General features: G+C 40.6%; 1 protein-coding gene across 9 annotated transcripts in view; it reads left to right on the forward strand.

Annotated features, from left to right (window-relative positions):
- Window positions 1–312: 312 nt before the first annotated feature.
- Gli (carboxyl ester lipase-like protein Gli) overlaps window positions 313–23,824 on the forward strand; it is a 29,301-nt gene continuing 5,789 nt past the window's right edge. For 3 of the 9 annotated variants that reach the window (XM_028319749.1, XM_028319752.1, XM_028319754.1), the window contains exons 1-12: window positions 314–1,093; window positions 1,249–1,398; window positions 2,065–2,202; window positions 3,870–4,016; window positions 8,904–9,060; window positions 12,528–12,739; window positions 13,464–13,559; window positions 17,405–17,479; window positions 17,903–18,104; window positions 20,096–20,283; window positions 21,359–21,651; window positions 22,744–22,939. In XM_028319749.1, the coding sequence (XP_028175550.1) occupies window positions 782–1,093; window positions 1,249–1,398; window positions 2,065–2,202; window positions 3,870–4,016; window positions 8,904–9,060; window positions 12,528–12,739; window positions 13,464–13,559; window positions 17,405–17,479; window positions 17,903–18,104; window positions 20,096–20,283; window positions 21,359–21,651; window positions 22,744–22,939 (2,166 nt within the window). In that variant the 5' untranslated portion in view covers window positions 314–781. Of the gene's footprint in view, window positions 1,094–1,248; window positions 1,399–2,064; window positions 2,203–3,869; window positions 4,017–5,412; window positions 5,551–6,160; window positions 6,308–8,903; window positions 9,061–12,527; window positions 12,740–13,463; window positions 13,560–17,299; window positions 17,480–17,902; window positions 18,105–20,095; window positions 20,284–21,358; window positions 21,652–22,743; window positions 22,940–23,356; window positions 23,650–23,824 lie in introns of all 9 variants that reach the window. The other 6 variants (XM_028319747.1, XM_028319751.1, XM_028319753.1 and 3 more) reach the window with 4 other exon arrangements.

Consider the following 23,824-nt stretch of genomic DNA (forward strand, 5'->3'; position numbering starts at 1 on the left):
TGGGACAGTTCAGCGTGGGTCATCTATACGCTAGGTACTTCCGGCACCGTTTCTGTAGGTCTGAAGCGTGCAAGTTACATCACTGACATTCATGGACCTATAAAAAAGCGGACGGACGGAAGTAGTCATAGATGACCCACGTTGAACTGTCCCACCAAACTCAATGACAGGGGGGCGCTATTATCCTTCAACTATATGGTTTCCAACGTGACAAAAATCGGAACCAGCGATATACATATTCAATTTTAATAGTTGGGATTAATTCACTGGAAGTCAAGCCGTGATAGTTTTGACACTTTTGACAGCTAAACCCTATCGATCGATTTCATTTGTGAGCAGTAGGTGGCGTTGCGATCGCGCACAATCTTGCTTACTTGAAACGAATCGATAAACAAAAACTGCTTTTCGTGGGCGTTGCCACACTTTGTTTGAGACTGATAATTCTGTGAATTAAATAGATAAGCCCTCACGCGTTTCGTGACATTGTACTCGTTAAAAAATAGGGCTTCAGTGATAATTCACCTCGCATCGTACCTGTAACTCGTAGTGTCTGCTTCCATTGTTGTTCCCATACCGATTTTCTTATTGAATTCCTTTATAAAAGTGTTTTACATCACAATTACAGTGCATGTATAAATTATTTGATAGTTAAAGTGTGTTGTAATTCATAATATCCTTCAATAACTCTGCGATACTTGTGAAGTTTAAGTATGGTGATTCCTCGGTGATTCATGCAAGATAATTTTCTCAAACGGACCGTAACGTCGTCTGTGATGTGAAAATGTTCAAAAACATTGTTCTGACTTTGTGCCTAATTGTTTATGTGCAGTGCCAATCAAATAAGGATCTGTATAATGGTCAATATGGCGAATACAATAAGGAATATGACCCAAATCGCGCTCAACGCCGGCCGAATCCCGGGGACACAGATTACAGAACTTACGTGTTCAATAATAGACGATACGGGACTGATCCGACACGGTACAATCCATACAACCCGAATATAAATCAGCCGGGTGGGTTCCCATACAACCCTCTGCCTTACAACCCACTGAATCCCAATCCCCTGGATGATCAATACAAGTTTAATACTGTAAGTATAATGATGTCAATGCTTCTAATTTACATTAATCTAACCAAGATCATTGATTTAACCAAGTGTAAAGATGTCACATTAATTCTATAATATTTTATAACAGAAAATGCCATAAAAAAGTAGTAAATTCACATTTTTATCTCAACTAACAGAACCGTGACCCGAACAACCCTGATGCATTGTTCCCTGGTGTGCTCGGAGGATGGAGAGAAGACCTGCAAGGTCGGGAGAGGCGAGACTCGCGGCAGCTCAAGAGAGATATATTCGTCACTACCAACTTCGGACAAGTGCAAGGATTTAAAGTAAGTATTTTTAAACTTTACATAATTTACATTTAATTGTTGCTTTGTCTTCTTTCTTTGTCATAGCAAGCTATATTGGGACTTGTTTAAGTTCTCTGAAAAAGGCCTTCATACTACTAAAGAATTTTTAATTGGAATTTTACTTTTATTACAATTTGTATTATAATAGGTATGAGCTGTACATTTTCCTAATAAAGAAAATAAAACAAAAAAAAAATCTGCATGTCCACTCACAAACTCAAAAGCTTTAAATGTTATTATTCAATAACTTGTTACAAATCAACATGAATTTCCCTGGACTCCAACTCAATATTCAGTACAGTAGAATCTCGATTATCCGGACTTCGATTATCCGGACTCATTCTTTACAGTTTCTAATTACCGATTTAGGGTCTGGACCCATACAAACTGAAGGCGCCGTCACCGTAACACGGTATGGACTTAGTCTTAGTTCATTGTTAAAAGAAATGGATTCATCCAATAGTCTAAAATTTAGATTTTTAGACTCTAAAATACTCTAAATTATGTATTGAAAACTCTTTCTATCGTAAAAAGTTAATTATTGTTTGATTTTACTTTGAAATCGATTATCCGGAACACCCCTGGTTTTAATTGATCTGGATAATCGGGATTCTACTGTACTAAGACATTTGTTTTATTCTTTAGGTATATTTATATGACAACCCAGATCCCAATTCGGGGTACAGACCTTGGTTGACACCTGTGGAGAGGATACAGGGAGAAGTGTCGGTGTTCCTCGGTATACCATACGCCAGGCCACCTGTTCTGGAAGGCAGATTTAAGGTAATTTTGAGTTAAAAGATATATTAATTACTCAACCGCGTGAACTTTCGTTTGTCACAGATCGTCACAAATTATAGCCTATATGTTATTCTGGGTTATAAACAATAATACTGTAAAGTTTCATCAAAATTCATTCAGTAGTTTTTGCGTGAAAGAGTAACAAACATCCAGACATCTAGACGTCCAAACTTTCGCATTTATAATATTAGTAGGATTACTGAAATAATAAGTTTTTTAATAATTTACAAGATTAATAAATAGCAAGATTTACACAACTCACAATCCAATTATTATAGTTACTGGACTGATATCTACCAACAGTTTGTAGACAACTAGCTTTTCAGGGTTCCATAACAATAACAAGAAGCCCTGCCTATCCATCTGTTTTATTCTGAGACTTATGGTACAAACTATTTTAGCCAAAAATGTGTAATTTGACTACGAAATTGCAAATATGTTTGAGATATCTTTATCTTTACTGGAACCATTCCACCGCATTTTCATTCCCCTATTTGAGAACCTCTGGATAAGGCGGTTATCACACTGCGCCGCGCTCCGCCGCGGAGCGCGTGATTTTCATATAAAAAATCACGCGCGCGGACGCGTTGTCGGTGTGAAGTGCCGCGCGTGTTTTCAATACAAACTGAGGTACTTGCATACAATGATTAAATCTGTCGCCCCGCGCTCCGCGGCGGAGCGCGGCGCCACGGTAATACTATCTATACAGTAGTCCAACTCGACCATATTTTTGAAATAAATGTCAACAGCCGCGCGGAACGTCACGGTATGACAACATGCGGTAGGGCTGCCCACCTGTAGACCCTATTTTCATTACAACTGCCTACTAAGAATTTCTATCTAGTTTTGTGAATGTATTTTGTGATTGTAATTTTTATATTATTTTGACAAATAAAACACTTTATGAATGAAATAGGATAAAAATGCATGTTGTCTTGTCATTAGTAGATTTAATTAAAAAAATATATTTGTGTTAAGATTTAGTAACAAATCTTATAAATTTGCGACCGTAAAATGTATGCGCCTCGACTGAGGCGTACAAAATGCTTGATTTATACAGGGTGTTAGGTAAATGGGTTTATAAGCGGACACTAGCCCATGTTAACATGTGCATATTAATGGTATGGTGTAGTCGGAAAATTGGTATCATCATTTTATTCATTTTAATAATTTTAATTTTCATAAAAATCTGAATTTATAAATTATTTTAAAAAATTAAAAATGGCATCACTGACTTCACCATACCATTTACATGCATAAATGTTAACATATTTATTTAATAATAATAATATGGGCTAGTGTCGGCTTATAAACCCATTAACACCCGGTATAAATAGCTACTTGTAATTATTTTTGTAAAAAAGCACTGTCTAAAAAACAACACATCGTCCGTTTATTACTATGGCACATTCGCGACACCCCCGACTTTTGCATGTCGAGCGCATACCGAGATTTGAATTTCGAAGGAAAGCTCGAGTTTCGTCGGTTTATATGAAGTTACAATACTGTATGATATTATTACCGTGGCGGCGCAGTGTGATAACCGCCTAAGACCAAAACGCAGAAATTTTCGTCATACAAATTTTTCCCCTTTATAGTAAGTCCACTTTTGATTTACATAAATGCTAATAATAATATCCTTTGTTTAGCCGCCCCGTCAACATCCCGGCTGGCAGCTAATGCAAGCAGTGGACTGGGGCCCGGCCTGCCCCCAGCCAACCCGGTTCACCGGTGCCACCAAAGGCATCCGAGACATGGACGAAGACTGCCTCTACTTGAATATATTCTCACCTAATGTAAGTAGATTAGTTTATAATTATATTTGATTTTTAATAGTTCAGCACAAAGTTCAGAGGCTAAGGAAGTATGCAATCATCAGGCCAGTTCTTCCCTTATGCCTCTGGTAAATTACACCCATATTCACAAACATTACAATGAGGTCTCACAGTGCGCGTAGACACAGGGACACATTAATCAATCACAGAGCTCTATTCACATAGAGAGGGTTCGAAATTATCAAGATAATTACGCTTCATGATAATTATTAACAGTACTGATGATGATGAGAGTGAGTATAGAGACAGCGCAACGCTAAAGGTTTACGTGTTGCTCTCGCCTTCATGATTTTGAATATTTATTTGTTGAAGTTTTTGCTATAGGGTCCTATCGCCTGTTAGCGTCCTTGTCAAAGGGTTTTAATTTTAAAATTATCTATAATCTAGATACACGGTAGCGTGTCATGCCAAGTTCAAGTAACAGAACTGGCGAGCAGCACCGTGTGTAATTATTACACTAACCATTTGGAGACCCCCATTATCATTCATTCGAAATAGTTACAGCCACCTGTTACTAAAGAAATTAGATGTCATGGAAATGTTCAGTTTACTTTATACAAAACTTCGAAAATTACTGCCCTGAAATTAAAATACTGAATAAACTTTCAACAGGTCTATTAATAGCGGCTTCTTTAAGTTCTTTACGGTGCCGCAACCGCGCATGCTCTATCGATTGAACAAGTAACCCCTGTGACCTTATGTCTACGCATCAGAGGTCAGTTTTGCTTCACCTTCACAAGCAATTTTGCAATTAGATTAACTTTGGCTTAATTAATGAATCATTAGGAAGNCGGATTCCCATACAACCCTTTGCCTTACAACCCACTCAATCCCAATCCTCTGGATGATCAATACAAGTTTAATACTGTAAGTATAATGATGTCAATGCTACTAATTTACATTATTTTTTGTTGACATAAGCAAGTGTAAAGATGTCACATTAATTTTATTACAGAAAATGCCTTATAAAAGTAATGAATTCACATTTTTATCTCAACTAACAGAACCGTGACCCGAACAACCCCGATGCTTTGTTCCCTGGTGTGCTAGGGGGATGGAGAGAAGACCTTCAAGGTCGGGAGAGGCGAGACTCTCGGCAACTGAAGAGGGATATATTTGTCACTACCAACTTTGGACAAGTGCAAGGATTTAAAGTAAGTATTTTTAAACTTTTGGACACAAACATTACATAATTTACATTTAATTGTTGCTTTGTCTTCTTTCTTTGTCATAGCAAGCTATATTGGGACTTGTATAAGTGCTCTGTGAAAGGCCTGCATACTACTAAAGAATTTAAATTGGAATTTGACTTTAAACTCAAAAGCTTCAGTACTAAGACATTTGTTTTGTTCTTTAGGTATACTTATATGACAACCCAGATCCCAATTCGGGGTACAGACCTTGGTTGACACCTGTGGAAAGGATACAAGGAGAAGTGTCGGTGTTCCTCGGTATACCATACGCCAGGCCACCTGTTCTGGAAGGCAGATTTAAGGTAATTTTGAATTAAAAGAAATATTAATTACTGAAATAAGTTTCGGAATAATTTATAATATTAATAAATTGCAAGATTTACACAACTCACAAACTAAATAGTTACTGGACTGATATCCACCAACAGTTTGTAGACAACTAGCTTTTCAGGGTTCCATAACAATAACAAGAAGCCCTGCCTATCCATCTGTTTTATTCTGAGACTTATGGTACAAACTATTTTAGCCAAAAATGTGTAATTTGACTACGAAATTGCAAATATGTTTGAGATATCTTTATCTTTACTGGAACCATTCCACCGCATTTTCATTCCCCTATTTGAGAACCTCTGGATAAGGCGGTTATCACACTGCGCCGCGCTCCGCCGCGGAGCGCGTGATTTTCATATAAAAAATCACGCGCGCGGACGCGTTGTCGGTGTGAAGTGCCGCGCGTGTTTTCAATACAAACTGAGGTACTTGCATACAATGATTAAATCTGTCGCCCCGGCGGCGCAGTGTGATAACCGCCTAAGACCAAAACGCAGAAATTTTCGTCATACAAATTTTTCCCCTTTATAGTAAGTCCACTTTTGATTTACATAAATGCTAATAATAATATCCTTTGTTTAGCCGCCCCGTCAACACCCCGGCTGGCAGTTAATGCAAGCAGTGGACTGGGGCCCGGCCTGCCCCCAGCCAACCCGGTTCACCGGTGCCACCAAAGGCATCCGAGACATGGACGAAGACTGCCTCTACTTGAACATATTCTCACCCAATGTAAGTAGACTAGTGTAAAATTATGCATTTTTTATTTATTTTCATATTAAAGTCCAGAGAAGTCTAGATGCAGATCGCCGATTTTTAGTTGGCTGTTGATTGCGCCCGATTTTCATTTGTATTAAGAATCGGCCGATAGCAAAACCGTGTAATGCGCGCACTTTCATACATATCCATCCTTATTAACTACTCGACCCAACTATCGGCCAACTAAAAATCGGTGGTCTGCGCCTAGGCTAAGGAAGAAATATGCAATCATCAGGTCAGTGCAGGGAGTATTATGCCAAATCCACACTTAATTATGCCTCTAGTAAAGTACAGAGGGTCATCCTTCTGCAGTGGAGACTAAATGAACAGATGATGATGAGAGTGTAGAGACAGTGTGCGACGCTAAAGGTTTAGGTGTTGCTCTCGCCGTCATAATTTTGAATATTTGTTTGTTGAAGTTTTTACTTTATGGTCCTATCGCCTATTAGCATCCTTGTCAAAGGCTTTTAATTTTAAAATTATCTAGACACGCATTAGCGTGTCAAGCCAAGTTCAAATAACAGAACTTGTGTGCAGCTCCGTGAGTAATTATTACAATAACCATTTGGAGACCCCCTTATTATCATTCATTCGAAATAGTTACAGCCACCTGTTACTAAAGAAATTAGATGTCATGGAAATGTTCAGTTTACTTTATACAAAACTTCGAAAATTACTGCCCTGAAATTAAAATACTGAATAAACTTCAACAGGTCTATTAATAGCGGCATCTTTATTTCTTTACGGTGCCGCAACCGCGCATGCTCTATCGATTGAACAAGTAACCCTTGTGACCTTATGTCTACGCATCAGAGGTCAGTTTTGCTTCACCTTCAGCAGCAATTTTGCAATTAGATTAACTTTGGCTTAATTAATGAATCATTAGGAAGTCAATGAACTGTGATAGTTTAATATGAGTCAGTGTATTGTTTTATAGCTTCCTCGCGTACGATAAAAATGTTTACTTTCGTGATTTGTAATCTTTAAAAATGCAGTTATTATCTGCGAAGGCCGCGTTTCAACAGTGTGTTGTTTTTTACAAACAAAGGTTTAAATAAATGCGATCTACTAAACAAATGACTATGCGAAAATCAAGAAAAACACATGGTGCCATCTCACGTATTTGTTATGATTACAATTTTACTACAAAAACATAAGTTTAATTATTTGTGCTATGAAGTATATGGAAATAAATTACATGACGGACAATAGAACAATCACCTGAAGGTGGGTAACTCATTATGTCAAATGCCTGTGGTGCATATGCAATTGGGTAATCGTTGCCTACTTTGAAATCAAAATAATACACATAATGTTTGCGGTATAGTTTGCGAATATAGTTTTGCGTAACCTAACTAACCCCGAGGTATTACGCATATTCAAAACTAGCTGTGCCCGCGACTTCGTACGCGTGAAAATAGTTTGAATATTTTTTCCCGTTTTTGCAACATTTTTCTTTACTGCTCCGCCCCTAAGTATTAGCTGTAGGCTGTAGGGTGATGAGCCTAAAGCCTTCTTCGATAAATGGGCTATCAATCACGAAAATATTTTTTCAAATCGGGCCAGTAGTTCCAGAGATAGCGCGTTCAAACAAACAAACTCTACAGCTTTATAATATTAGTACAAATAACATTATAATTCTAAGCATTTATCAGATGCGCTCATTTCACCAGGGACGAATTGTCGGCAGTGATGTAATACCATTGTTGGGAATAATAATATGTGGCCTACATTTCTAAGGACACTGTAATTGTTATTTTAATTTTTCGTGTGAATAGATGATTGTAGTAAATACATAGTAAAATGATGACAAAGTAGGCTTTTAATCTGTTTGGAAACAAATGTGACCACCCTCCACTCTTCCTGTGTTCTTCCTTCATATCGTAAAAAGCGACAAAATAGGCTAAAATCAGGCTTCCCCATTCCATGTGACCAGCATGGGGAGTGTAGCCAATCCTCCATTTACCTCTGGTAAATTGGAGAGAGTCATATTATGGTCCTGCAGTAGAAAATATTTGAGGATGATCTTATCTTATCTTATTTAGGGCCGCGCATGGGCGCAGTGCACGTCGACCCATGGGGATCTTTTGTGCTTCCATATACCTTTATCCTCCCTCATCCACAAAGATCCTATCCATAGAGTGAATCAAGTGCTTGGGTGAGAAGGACCTATATTCTTCTGGTGTCGGATACGCCGACCCCAGGAGACCCATTCTAGTTCTAGCTAGCGCGTCGCATTCGCACAGTAGGTGTTTCATGGACTCCGCATGTTCTCCACATGCTTGACAGCTGTCATCCGTAGTTAGGCCCATGAGGATGATCTTTAGTTTAATTGTTTTTAATTCCAGTTACAATCCCAATTCTAGACCGGGCCTAGATTACTGATTATTTGCAGGCAGTTAAGCCATCATTATCATTTCAGCTACAGAATATCCACTGCTGAACATAAGCCTTCCCCAAATTTCCAGATTAGCCGGTTGGTAGCAGCCTGCATCTTGCGCCTTCTGTCATCTGTTCTCTCTACTAAGTAAGGAAATTAATGACCAATTTTCCCGTTTTTTATCCACAGACTGAAACGGGGTCGACGGCTCAGAAGTACGCCGTGATGGTCTACATCCACGGAGGACAGTTCTCATCGGGCGCTTCCAACCTATTCCCTGGCCACATGCTAGCCGCTTTCTATGACGTCGTCGTCGTGTCCATCAACTACAGACTGGGCGCTTTAGGTATGTATTATCATCATCATCATTTCAGCCATAGGATGTCCACTGCTGAACATAGGCCTCCCCCAATGTTTTCCATGTTGATCCATTGGTAGCGGCAGCATCCAGCGCCTTCCTGCTACCTTTATCAGGTCGTCGGTCCACCTTGTGGGTTTTCCGGTACGCGGCCTCCACTCCAGAACCTTGCTGCCCCATCGGCCGTCTGTTCTGCGTACTGCCCTGCCCATTGCCACTTCAGCTTGCTAATCCGTCGGGCTATGTCAGTGACTTTAGTTCGTATATGGATCTCGGCATTTCTGATTCGATTTCGTAAAGAAATGTGTTAATTGATTTGTTATTAATACTATGCTTGTGGTGTACACTTTCACATACAAAAGTATAGCAAATAATACATGATAATTATTAAATCTATACACGGGTTCTAACACCGCGCTCAGGTTTTTACGAGTTTTCGAGTGTTTATTATAGTAGAAATAGTGTATGTATTTCAGCAATATACATGACAATGTGATGTTTTCTTATTTACAATAAAGGGTGTCATTATTTATGTTTTACTCTGTGGATATTGTTTTTATGTTAAAAAAAAGAAACCAGAAGAAAAGAAAAGTAGAAAAATCAATATGGTGTTGCTCGCCTCTCTTTTTATTAGAGGCGGTTTGCAAAATCTATATTCTAAGAAAAAGAAGGGTGCGTCACTCCCTTTCATCATGGACTAAGTCACCACGCGTGCAAATTGAAATATAGTTTTCTACAATTTATTGTTTCCTATACACACTTTACTTTTACACTAATATTATCTGTCTATTATGTTGAATGAGACGATAACTGAATCGTTATTATTGTAACTCGTATTTTGTTATTTGTGGCTAAGATATAAATTCTTGTAATTTTTGTATAGGAAAGTTTTTTTTATATAATCTTGGAATTTAAAGAAGTAAGAAGACCTTGTTGAAGCATCTCCAAGATGGCGTTGCTCGCCTCTCGTCTTCAGACTCATATCGGTTTAATTAATTAGATTAATTAAATCGACAACCTAAATGTTTCTGAAGACGCTAGGTGCACAGCGCCTGTTCATCACATCGCAGCGATATGTAGTTTATCTTTACCAAAATGGACTTTCTTCTTGAAAGAAGTAAGAAGAACTTGTTCAAGCATCTTCAAAATGGCGTTGCTTGCCTCACGTCTTCAGACTCATATCGGTTTAATTAATTAGATTAATTAAATCGACAACCTAAATGTTTCTGAAGACGCTAGGGCTAGGTGCACAGCGCCTGTTCATCACATCGCAGCCAGATGTAATTTACCGCCAGTGTCTCCTGACCTCCAGTAATTTACATTATTACCAGTAATAATTTAATGAGCACGGGTGCACCCGCTCAGCGTGCATCAAAACAGTACCACGTTTCATCATCATCATCAAATCAGCCACAGGACGTCGTCCACTGCTGAACATAGGCCTGCTCCTCCAATGATTTCGATATCGACCGGTTGTTTGCGGCCTCCTGATACCTTTGTGAGGTCATCGGCACCACATTAACAGTTCAAAATGTTAAATCTGTTCGTCTCTGTGCTACTTAGCTATAATTATAATAAAAAATCTATACTAATATTATAAAGCTGAAGAGTTTGTTTGTTTGTTTACTTGAACGCGCTAATCTCCGGAGCTACTGGTCCGATTTAAAAAATCTTTCTGTGTTAGATAGCCCATTTATCGAGGAAAGGCTATAGGCTATACAACATCACGCTATGATCAATAGGAGCAGAGCAATAATGAAAAATTTTGCGAAAACGGGTTTTCACGCGTACGAAGTCGCGGGCACAGCTAAAATAAAAAGTATTTAATTCAGATAACAGAGATCCATAAATGTTAGTAAAAACTTAGGCTAATGTTAGTATCTTATTTCTAAAACCGACCTCGTCCTGCTGAGCATGTGGCCGATCAGTGGACAATCCCCACTATCGGCTATCTCCTTCAGTACGCTGTGGCAGCTACCGCGCACTCTGTGCAGTAATGATGCTAAAGCCTGGTCCGTGAGCACGTAGAATCCCGTCCAATGACCCCAAGCTACCCATCTTTATCGCTCGCGCGTACTTATATTGCTGTCGCGACTGTGCGACGCGCGCCCGCAGTGAGTGTGCGAGCGCGACAGCAACATATGTAATTACGTGCGAGCGACTAGGATGGGCAGCTTGGGGTCATTGGACGGGATTCTACGTGCTCACGGACCAGGCTTTAGATGATAATTATTATATTTAGTTTTGTAATAACTCTCAAGTATTTTTATGTCGGGATTCAAATGAAGCTGGGAGAACTGGACTTCAAGATAATAATTGAAGTTTGAAAGAAGGAAAAAGCTGCGGTCTTCTCTAATTTGGTGTCGTTCGCTCGTCTATTTCATCCTTCTCTGCAATGAGTGAGTATGAAGTTGATTAGTGAGTGGCACCAATTCATCACGATCGAATGAGGCTTAAGAAGAATGGAAAATAAGTTTAAAAAAATACATGTTTTAAATATTAATTTATGGTCATGCTCTTTTAGTCCTTGCGTCTCTGTAGATTTTGTATTTCTATATTTCTCAAATTTTATGTGAAACTTTAACCTATTTTTAAAAAACTAAAACTGGTTTGCTTATTGTATAAATAGATTAAACTATGTATAAAAAGTGACTACTGTATTTTGGACAATGTGAATTTTCGTTCTTAATATTATGTATTTCTGAATTTTTCTTATTAGTTATGTATGTTAATGTTATATGGACTGGATGATTATTTTTTTAGACTCCTCATTGTTGTTCACTTACAATAATTTTGTGTAATATCTGCAATAATAATTAATCTGTATTATTAGCTGTTAAGTCTTATTCTGTACCATTTTGCTGTCTATAATGTATTATTATAAAGTATTTTTCTAAGGTCTGTAGCCAATGCTAAAAAGGAAGGTAAAATCTAACGCTAATGATAATTATAATTTATAGATGTTAATGTGATGTTTAGCAGTATTTCGACCTTTTTACGCATGTTTGTTAGTTATTTTAATGTAATACGTAAATAATATCTTCTTTTAACTCTTTCTGTGTCGTTTTCTATGTTGTAGTGAAAAGTTGCCTATACCTTCGTCTTCGATGTGCTTTTCTTGATTTTATTAAGTCGAATAATTCTTCGGCAATATTGCTCAGTAGTTCTGTGTACCCAATTATTAGCATTCAATTAAAGTATTTAGTATATTCGTTAAGCTAGCACCCTTAACACAAGCATATAAGTTGCTTACTTAACTTGGGGCTAGCTGGCGCTGTGTGAAATTGAAATTGTCCAAAGATTTATTATTATTATTAATTAACAGCAGCATGGTCATTCGTTATCCCATTTTTGCTCATATCTTCTATCAATACATCACCGCATCATGCTTTACGGCAGAATAACCAATTTTGTCTACTTTTTTCGTCATTGTACAACTTTATATTTCTTCGTAGGTTTCCTCTCAACTGCCGATGAGAACTCTCCAGGGAACTACGGGATCCTCGACCAGGCGATGGCGCTCCGTTGGATCCACGACAACATCGGAGCATTTAATGGGGACCGGGCGTCTATTACGCTGTTTGGGCCGGGTGCCGGCGCCGCCTCTGCTGGGATATTGGCTGTGGCGCCGCAAACTAGGGATTTGGTCACCAGGATTATAGCGCAGGTCAGTGTTCCTTGGCTAGGTGTCACTTAGTAGCCACGCTTTAGCTAGACTTCAATGGGGATCGGGCGTCTATTACGCTGTTCGGACCGGGTGCCGGCGCCGCCTCTGCTGGGATATTGGCTGTGGCGCCGCAGACTAGGGATTTGGTCACCAGGATTATAGCACAGGTCAGTGTTCCTTAGCTAGGTATCACTTAGTAGCCACGCTTTAGCTAGACTTCAATGGAGCCCGGGCGTCTATTACGTTGTTTGGACCGGGTGCCGGCGCCGTCTCTGCTGGGTTATTGGCTGTGGCGCCGCAGACCAGGGACCTGGTTACCAGGATAATAGCACAGGTCAGTCAGGCCCTTAGCCAGTTCGCTTAAGCTATATCCTCCGTCAGCAACAAAAACGGAAGTGCGAAGGGATATAACACAAAGATACGTCGCAAATTGGTACGAAAGCCGCGATGAATGCCATTGGTTGGATTGCGTTCGTCGCGCTTGCCGCATTGCGTCACGCTCGTTGCTGACTTAAAAAACCGCGCTAGCAGCTACCGTTAAGCAAGAATTTAATGGAGACCGGACTTCTATCACGCCTGCTAGTCGTGGCGCCGCAGACTAAAGACCCTCACCAGAATCATAACACACTTAAGTTAATTGCACCAACAGCAAAAAACAATATAATTCTATCGGCGAATGACAATCACAAAAAACGTTTTTTCAAATTGTTTAATTTATTTACAGAGTGGGTCAGCGTTAGCAGACTGGGCGATGATCGAAGACAAGTTCCGCGTGCAGAACACGTCACTGGTATTCGGAAGGCTGCTGGGCTGCCCTATAGACTCGTCNTTCGGCTTGACGTCTTACAAGAAACACCCTGTATAAATATATATATATATACCGTGGCCTATACTGGTACCTACTTGTAAAAGCTCTATAAAAGCGGTTTTAGGTTACACAACCGTTATTCCCCTAATGTCCATTCAACATTTATCATTTCGTCCCATTTTTGGAACTCATTGATACAAAACAGACGTTAACCGTAAGTGGTCAGATAAGGAACCGAATCCGGGGCACTTACACTTACCAGCTAATGGGCGACTGGACTTGTTCTAAATATAGGTACTTTTACTTAGGAATATTCGAACTGGAGTCACTGTTTCATCATCATTTCAGCCACAGGACGTCCACTGCTGAACATAGGCCTCTCCCAATAACTTCAGTATCAGTGACTTGATGATAATGAAGTATTAACGTGTCAGTTTTCGTGTGTTTTCGTGTCAAATAAAGATTTTCTATTTCATTGCTTTACTTGAGTGTTTGAATGAAAAATAAATTATATTAATAAGTTTTTACAGTAAACAATAGAAAAAACACTCTCTTGTACCTAAGAGCCTATTGTAAGGATTAGTAACTACATTTGTCCATGAAAATGTCTCGTAAAATTAAAAACAAAAGAAACTCTACAATTGTTTGGGTTAACAAAATGTCAATAAAGACTGACATCATTAATATCTTAGTTGCGATCCTCATTATAAAAAGAACAAAGCAAAAGCACATATCCGACTCACAATCTTAAATTAATTAACATAATTGTTACTAACCAAATACTTTCATAGCCCCGTTTAAGTTTCTCGTACTTAGGCTAAGTTTTTATTCAATAAATTTATCTTATCTTAATCCTTATTATAAAAACAACGAAACAAAAGCACATATCCGACTCATAAGTTTGCCCGTCCCGGATTCGAATCAATGATCCACAAAACAATGCTCCATCCACTAATCCATTCAGTAAAAACTCATTTTTACATCCTTTATTCTTACAAAAGGCGGATATTCAACTGTACAAGAATTCAATTGGCCTGACCTGGGCATTGAACCGCATTTAATTCAGATTTCAATTGAGGCGACCTCACGACACGCTGTTGAGAGCAATTGATTGGTTTATGTTTATTAATCAAGACTCAAGGCATAGGTCAGTCACAGTGGAAAAGAATAGGGTTTTTGACACCATGAACAATAAATAAATAAACAACTTGAAAAAATCGAATCTGCCTAAGGCGGGACTCGAACCCACGACCTTCCGCTTGCCGGGCGACTGCTCTACCAACTGAGCTACTTTGACACTTTTTATTAGAACTGTCAAAACGAGACTCTCCCAACAGATTTTGAGCTACTCAGGAGAACCAGAGTGACTGACCACGCAATCTTGTATACCCATTCTTATAAGATACACCATACAAGAATGCATGGTAAATTCAGTGAACTGCTCCTGAATCGAATGTACCTACTACTACTATTTTATTTATTTATATTAACCGGCAGACAGTGGTGACTGAGTTTGTTGCGGCGCTTCTTCTCAGCACTTGCCAAATGTTGGTCTCGAAGCGCTGGTAGGGTAAAAAGATTATGAGACATGTAGAGGCTCCTTAAGAGCAAAATGACGATTTGTAAGAACTATTTATTAGTCCAAACAAATAAAGAAATTTTGACTTGACTTTGACTTTATAATGTATTATTATAAAGTATTTTTTCTAAGGTCTGTAGCCAATGCTAAAAAGGAAGGTAAAATCTAACGCTAATGATAATTATCTATATATATAAAAATGAAACCCGTTTCGCGTTGTCACGGCATCACGTGTGAACGGCTGAACCGATTTCGATAATTCTTTTTTTTAAATGTTTGTGGATGTCCAAGGATGGTTCTTACGGAAAAAAATATTAAGAAAATCTCTACGCTAAGGCGGTACGAAGTTCGCCGGGTCAGCTAGTAATTTATAGATGTTAATGTGATTTTTAGCAGTATTTCGACCTTTTTACGCATGCTTGTTAGTTATTTTAATGTAATACGTAAATAATATCTTCTTTTAACTCTTTCTGTGTCGTTTTCTATGTTGTAGTGAAAAGTTGCCTATACCTTCGTCTTCGATGTGCTTTTCTTGATTTTATTAAGTCGAATAATTCTTCGGCAATATTGCTCAGTAGTTCTGTGTACCCAATTATTAGCATTCAATTAAAGTATGTAGTATATTCGTTAAGCTAGCACCCTTAACACAAGCATATAAGTTGCTTACTTAACTGGCGCTGTGTGAAATTGTCCAAAGATTTATTATTATTATTAATTAACAGCAGCATGGTCATTCGTTATCCCATTTTTGCTCATATCTTCTATCAATACATCACCGCATCATGCTTTACGGCAGTATAATCAATTTTGTCTACTTTTTAGTCATAGTACAACTGTATGTTTCTTCGTAGGTTTCCTCTCAACTGCCGATGAGAACTCTCCAGGGAACTACGGGATCCTCGACCAGGCGATGGCCCTCCGTTGGATCCACGACAACATCGGAGCATTTAATGGGGACCGGGCGTCTATTACGCTGTTTGGGCCGGGTGCCGGCGCCGCCTCTGCTGGGATATTGGCTGTGGCGCCGCAGACTAGGGATTTGGTCACCAGGATTATAGCGCAGGTCAGTGTTCCTTAGCTAGGTGTCACTTAGTAACCACGCTTTAGCTAGACTTCAATGGGGACCGGGCGTCTATTACGCTGTTCGGACCGGGTGCCGGCGCCGTCTCTGCTGGGTTATTGGCTGTGGCGCCGCAGACTAGGGACCTCGTCACCAGGATTATAGCGCAGGTCAGTGTTCCTAAGCTAGGCGTCACTTAAGCCTTGGGCAGACCAAACGCGGGGCAGTAGCAGCGCAGTTTGAATGCGGGCCCGCGCAAGTTGTAATACAAGAAACTCTTTGAAGTGTGTCACACCAAATTTGAACGCGGGCCCGCGCTCCAACCGCGCCGCACTGCAACTACCGAAATACAAACGAGGCGCGCGGGAGCGGGACAGAAGCGGCGCGAACGCGGGCCCGCGCTGTTGTATTACTATGGCGGCCATATTAGCATGACACACCGGACGCACGGCGGTAGCAGCGCGTTGTCGCGGTTTTCGAATATTGAAATTTTTGACAACCACTTGCTTTGCTACTGCGCTGCTTTCAGCTTGCCTCAGCCGCGCTGCAACTGACCCGCACTGCTTCTGACCTGCGTTTGGTCTGTGGAAGCCTTTAGTAGCCACGCTTTAGCTAGACTTCAATGGGGACCGGGCTTCTATCACTCTGTTCGGACCGGGTGCCGGCGCCGCCTCTGCTGGTATACTGGCCATGGCGCCACAGACTAGGGATCTGGTCACCAGGATCATAGCGCAGGTTATTCATGCCTTTAGCCAGTGTCACTTAGCTATGTCCTACGTCGGCGACAAGAACGCAAAGTGGTACATAAGCCGCAAGTGATGAATGCCATTGGTTCGTCGCACTTGCCGCATTATGTCACGCTCGTCGTTGACTTAAACACCCACGGCTTACCAAGAATTTAATGGGGACCGGACTTCTATTACCTTTTCTAGCCGTAGCATTGCAGACTAGAGACCTGATCACCAGGATCAGGAACAAATGTCGCAATCATAAGTGCTAATTGGTCTAAACTGAATAAAATATTTTTGATTTAATTTGATTTGAACAGCGCAAATTCTTTGGTGAATGGCAATCACAAAAAACGTTTTTTTAAATTGTTTAATTTATTCCCAGAGCGGGTCAGCGTTAGCAGACTGGGCGATGATCGAAGACAAGTTCCGCGTGCAGAACACGTCTCTGGTATTTGGAAGGCTGTTGGGCTGTCCTATTGACTCGTCNGACTCGTCGTGGAAGCTGGTCAACTGCCTCCGCCAAGGGAGGAGCTTCTATGAGCTGGGAAATGCTGAGTTTCAGGTAAGGGTTCTCTTTTACAGAGTGGTTCAGGGATAGAAGACAGATTGAGTCAGCACTGGCAGACTGGGTGCTGAATGAAGACAAGTTCTTTCCCATTTGACTGTTCGAATTATGCTCGTTTTCACCATCAATCCCATTTTTAAGTGACTCCTATGAAAACAAAATTCCTGTTACGCTTTACAATAGGGGTCAAAACGGGCATTAGTCTCTTAATTTTTGTTCTATTTTGGATCCCTTTATCTGACTGATGAATTTTGAAAATGTTAAGTACACTCAATAACAAAATAAAAAATCTTTATTTGACACGAAAATACAATTCTGTCTCTATTAAATCCAGATATTGAAATTCAACCCATCTCTGGCCTTGAATTTTGAGTTTTGAACAACGTTTTTTCGTAATATTAATCATTTTTTTCCCCACAGCCGCAAGTAGGCTTCATCCCCTGGGGTCCAGTCTTCGAGCGGAACTTCACGTTCCCCGGCGACGAGTGGTACGAGGGTTGGCGGCAGCGCGACTGGCGGCTCCTCGACACCATGCCCGAACAGCTGCTACGCCTCCGCCAGTACAACCCTGCGCTACAGTATATGACTGGCGTCACCACGCAGGAAGCGGCCTACTTCATCTGTGAGTAAAGCCACAGAATAATAATAAGTACTACGTACAGAAGTTTTACTTCGCGAAGGTATTTAAAAAAATGAATGCTCAATGTCATTAACAATATGGTGTAATTTAGCTTGTCTCAAGAGTCGAGCACCATTTTGTTGACAAACGTCAGTGATCGGCACTGCGCCGAAGCTATAGGGCTGACTTCGTAAAATGATGTGACGTGAGGTGCCAAACTGCGTAAAATGGCGGAGGAAATACATGATTTAGCATGAATTATCATGAATAATATTAACTACTTATTTATCTCTCAGTGTCTTGAGGCAACTTAAAAAAGTATATTCTGTGTTTTTATTATTATTTAGGCAGTTAAATACTGCACAGTATTTAGTACACCAATCAATGTTCGCTCGTATGTGAGGCCTTTTCGAATAGTATCATGTAGGTGGGCCATCGTGCGTGTTTTGTTTTCGATGAACAGGCCTGGTAAATCCTGGTCCGTGAGCACGTAGAATTTTGTCCAATGACCCCAAGCTACCCATCCTTATCGCTCGCGCGTAATTATGTTGCTGTCGCGTCTGTGCGACGCGCGCCCGCAGTGAGTGTGCGAGCGCGACAGCAATCCCCACAGCTGAAGCGCCGCCAGTACAACCTCGCGCTCAGTATATGACTGGCGTCACCACGCAGGAAGCGGCCTACTTCATCTGTGAGTAAAGCCTGGTCCGTGAGCACGTAGAATTTTGTCCAATGACCCCAAGCTACCCATCCTTATCGCTCGCGCGTAATTATATTGCTGTCGCGACTGTGCGACGGGCGCCCGCAGTGAGTGTGCGAGCGCGACAGCAATCCCCACAGCTGAAGCGCCGCCAGTACAACCCCGCGCTACAGTATATGACTGGCGTCACCACGCAGGAGGCGGCATACTTTATTTGTGAGGAGACTTATCACAAGCTAAAGTACGGCCAATGAGAAGCGATACCAAATGCAAACAAACCCAATGACATGGGTGAACCCGTCTGACTTTGACATATTTTGGCGGGAGAGCAAATACACAAGATGGGAAGAGACAGAATATAACAACTCGACAGTCGTATCGACCTTTTGTGTCGCTGCTAGTTAGCCGTACTTTAGTGCTCTTTCGATGACTTAGGCTTGATTGCAGTATCACTTTGATTTTCATATAAAAAATCACGCGCGCGGACGCGTTGTCAGTGTGAAGTGCCGCGCATGTTTTCTATACAAACTTGAGGTACTTGCATACAATGATTAAATCTGTCGCCCCGCGCTCCGCGGCGGAGCGCGGCGCAGTGTGATAACCGCCTTAAACTCCATACATAAAGCACTGGTTATCGTTATAGTTACCGTTAAAGTTAGGTGGTGCAACTCGGCCTAAATCTCTTTCGGTTCGTTTTTTTTCCTGATACTATAGCCAATTATGCTAATTATAGCAAAAATAAAATTAATCGATTTAAGGTAACTGGCAAAGTCACGGCAATTTAATTATTCTAAAAGAACGAGGCAGAACTCCCCGTTTATATGTTGCTTATGGCACAATGACAGGGTTTGTGGGTCTCCTGCAATCACTGAGTCATAGACCTTTTTGTCTCTTACCACCATTTCTATTTGGCCACTGCGATACAAGCTTTCTAGCTTAGTGCAGAGACCGCTAGAATAAATTGTACATGTGACATCTTTTAGAAATACTTTTTATGTACCTTTTTTTACTTTTTTATTTTTTATTTTCTAAACCAGCGGTTCCCGAATGGTGGTCCGCGGAACCCTGGGGTTCCGTGGAAAGGCCGCAAGGGTTCCGTGAAAAATATCCCACGTTTCGTGACCGACGTTGTTAGCTCGCACCGACTTGTTTACGCACAAGGGAGTTGCAGGGCGTGAGGGCGGAGTAGTACGGGGGTTCCGCTAGGAAAAGTATAATCAATTAGGGTTCCTTGGCAAAAAAAAATTGGGAATCCCTGTTCTAAACCTTGAAACTAAACTCTGAGCTTTTTACACAGACAACAACGATTCCCTCGCGCCGTCGTACCAGATCACCGAGAATTGGTTCAATCAGAAGGTGGCGGAGTTAGTACTCCGCTACAACTACACTTTGAATCCTCGCGGCGTGTACGAGGCAGTCCGATACATGTACACGTATCATCCTGAACCGCACAACGTCAGCGCTATACGCGACCAGTACATACACGTAAGTGTGTAGTTTAGTTATTTATAATGCCCTTCTGACAGAAGATCCGCGGTCCACACACTATATCAGCGCGAAACATCAAGATTGAGCTGAAAACCAGTTACGTGATTTGACGACTTGTGTCATGTCACAATTTTTGCTGAGCTTTTCAGCTTGCCTCAATAAAATTTTGTGGTAAATGGTTATGTATGCACCTAAAATGTTAAATAAATAAATATTAATCTTTGGACAATTTCACAGTGTCAGCTTGCCCCAAAGCTGAATATAGTACTTCTACTTCTAAGTATTTTTCTAAGTGACAGTTAATTTTATAATTGCATTTTTCGGATGTCGCGTGCGTGTGTCTTGTTTAAGATTGGACGAACGCGGTCAACACTTGCCAAACCTATACACGACAAAAAATTGTTTCGAAACGACAAATTATACACTCGGCATCAAATAAATCGCACCTCCCGCAACAAGCACTTCTCAAACGTATGCATCCCCACTTCCTACCAACATTGGTTCCATTTGAAAGCCTAGTTCTAAACTTCATTTCATTAAAGGAAAGGTGTTTACCTCAAAAATGTGTTTTTAGAAGGATCCAGAGTCACTTCATCAAAAAATAGGTAGTTACGCTTGAGCCAAATTTTATGGCTATAATACTGTTGAATTGGGATTAATCGCTATCCATCTGTTAAAAAGGACACGTAATATCATTATTTGGTTTTATAACCACAAAAACTGGTCTAATTGTTCCCAGAGGTAAGCCCCAAGTTAGGCCTTTTTTCAAGTCACATTTATGGTACCCGTTAAGTGTTCATAAAAAAAATAAATGTATTTTTCTTCAAGTTTATTTATTGGGCTTTCAAATAACACCAGTATTGTTGGGGTAACATGATTGTGTCAGAAGAAAATCTTTAAAACTCGCGTCGCGAAAGGTGCGGTTTATTTGATGTTGAGTATATATTAATGCGTTCAACATTAATCCCATTTGATATTTAAAATTTTTGATGACATCAACAAAGATTTAACACAACAGTAAAAAAAAGTAAACCATATCTCCTAAAGTACTAACATTTGTTTTTCTTTACAGCTCCTATCCGACTTTCTCTACCGCGCGCCAACCGACAAAATGGTCAAACTATTGCTCGAACAAAACGTACCAGTCTACATGTATGTCCTAAACACCACAGTGGAGGCCTATCGCTGGCCCGAATGGCGTCAATATGCCCACGATACAGAGCATACCTTCTTAACTGGAGCCCCGTTTATGGACCAAGAGTTCTTCCCGGTGAAGATGAGAATCGACAGGCAACAGTGGACGCCCAATGATAGGAACATGAGCCACTTCTTTATGAAGGCGTATTCGGACTTCGCGAGATTCGGGTGAGTTTTTTTTTTATTTTGACGTATTCATAATATTGTCATTGTTACGTAAAGACGACATGACAAGTTAAACATTGCGAAATCCTTTGTTTGTAACAGGCGTTATTTTGCAACAAAACATGTATAGGCAATCGTATAAAATCCGGTCGCCGAGCAGTGCGACGGGCGGCCGCAGTGAGTGTGCGAGCGCGACAGCAATACAAAAATGGGTAGCTTGGGGTCATTGTACGAAATTCTATCTGCTCGGCGACCGGACTTTAGATTGAGAACGCACTATATCGTCAAAGACATTTGCTAAACTCTATTTACACAGTTTCGGATCTATCTGTCGTCGCGCACATCGCTTTGGATAACGTTTTTTAGAGTAACCCTGCAGGTGTCAAGGCATAGTTACTAAATTAAAGTAAAAGCAATTAATGAACTCTGGATTAAAATGTCATTTCCATACTAAATGACAACTTCAGCCAGAGTTCAACTAGGGTGTAACTTTTATTAATAATGGGGTGATAGTATTAAGTATTAGCACAGAATAATAATAAGTACTACGTACAGAAGTTTTACTTCGCGATGGTATTTAAAAAAATGTATGCTCAATGTCATTAACAATATGGTGTAATTTAGCCTGTCTCAAGAGTCAAGCACCATTTTGTTGACAAACGTCAGTGATCGGCACTGCGCCGAAGCTATAGGGCTGACTTCGGTAAAATGATGTGACGTGAGGTGCCAAACTGCGGAAAATGGCGGAGGAAATACATGATTTATGAATAATATTAACTACTTATTTACCTCTCAGTGTCTAGAGGCAACTTAAAAAAGTACATTCTGTTCTGTGTTTTTATTATTATTTAGGCAGTTAAATACTGCACAGTATTTAGTACACCATTTTCTTTATTTTCTTCCATCGTACACAAGAAACCGCTTGCGTGAGTCAATGTTCGCTCGTATGTGAGGCCTTGTCGAATAGTATCCTGTAGGTGGGCCATCGTGCGTGTTTTGTTTTCGATGTAAACTCGCGGAGATGAACAGGCCTGGTATTAGTTAAAAGAAGTTAGGATAATGTTGAAAGTAAGAATCTAACGTTCCTTATTCCAGCAACCCAACCCGCTCGCGAATTCTCGGCGTTCACTTCGAGCTGGCCAAGGCGGGTCAGCTGCGCTACCTCAACCTCAACACCACCTTCAACTCCAGCATCCAGCTCAACTACCGCCAGACCGAGCTCGCCTTCTGGACCGTGTACCTGCCCACTGTCATCGGCAGGCTGGTGCCTACTTACCCGCCCATCACTGAGGTAAGTGCTCACATTCGTTGTCCTAGGTGAGTGATAGGACTTGAGATGAAGCGAAGCGACGTAATGCGATCAATCTGTGTCCTACGCGACTACTTAGGCTACTATTATACACCGACTACTTGATAATTTCGCGGCCTTTCGAGCTCGCCTTCTGGACCGTGTACCTNAGTCCTTTACGCGGTATAACCGGAAAATCGAAAAAACGCCCCTTTCGGGGGCCCCCACCACTTAAGCACAACTCCGTCGAAGTCGAAAACTTAGGAGAGTCTTAATGGGCAACCAATGAAGCCATTAAAGCAAAAAAATCTTTTGTAGGAATTATTTCCGATTTAATCAATTTTTGTGTTTAATTCTACTGGCCTATTCATTAGTTTTGCAATAATAATAACATACTAAATTACTCCGTTTCTTTTACAGCTCCTATCCGACTTTCTCTACCGCGCGCCAACCGACAAAATGGTCAAACTTTTACTCGAACAAAACGTACCAGTCTACATGTATGTCCTAAACACCACAGTGGAGGCCTATCGCTGGCCAGAATGGCGTCAATATGCCCACGATACAGAGCATACCTTCTTAACCGGAGCCCCGTTTATGGACCAAGAGTTTTTCCCGGTGAAAATGAGAATAGACCGCCAGCAGTGGACGCCCAATGATAGGAACATGAGCCACTTCTTTATGAAGGCGTATTCGGACTTTGCGAGATTCGGGTGAGTTTATTTTTTTGTTTTGACGTATTCATAATATTGTCATTGTTACGTAAGCCTAGGCGCAGACCATCGATTTTTCGTCGGCCGATAGTTTAGTCGGGCAGTTGATCAGTATGGACATGTATGGAAGTGCGCACATTACACCGATTTGATTTGGCCGATTCTTCATACAAAT

Source organism: Ostrinia furnacalis, unplaced genomic scaffold (genome assembly GCF_004193835.3).
Source record: "Ostrinia furnacalis isolate ACB-3 unplaced genomic scaffold, ASM419383v2 OfSCF7331, whole genome shotgun sequence".
NCBI lineage: Eukaryota > Metazoa > Arthropoda > Insecta > Lepidoptera > Crambidae > Ostrinia > Ostrinia furnacalis.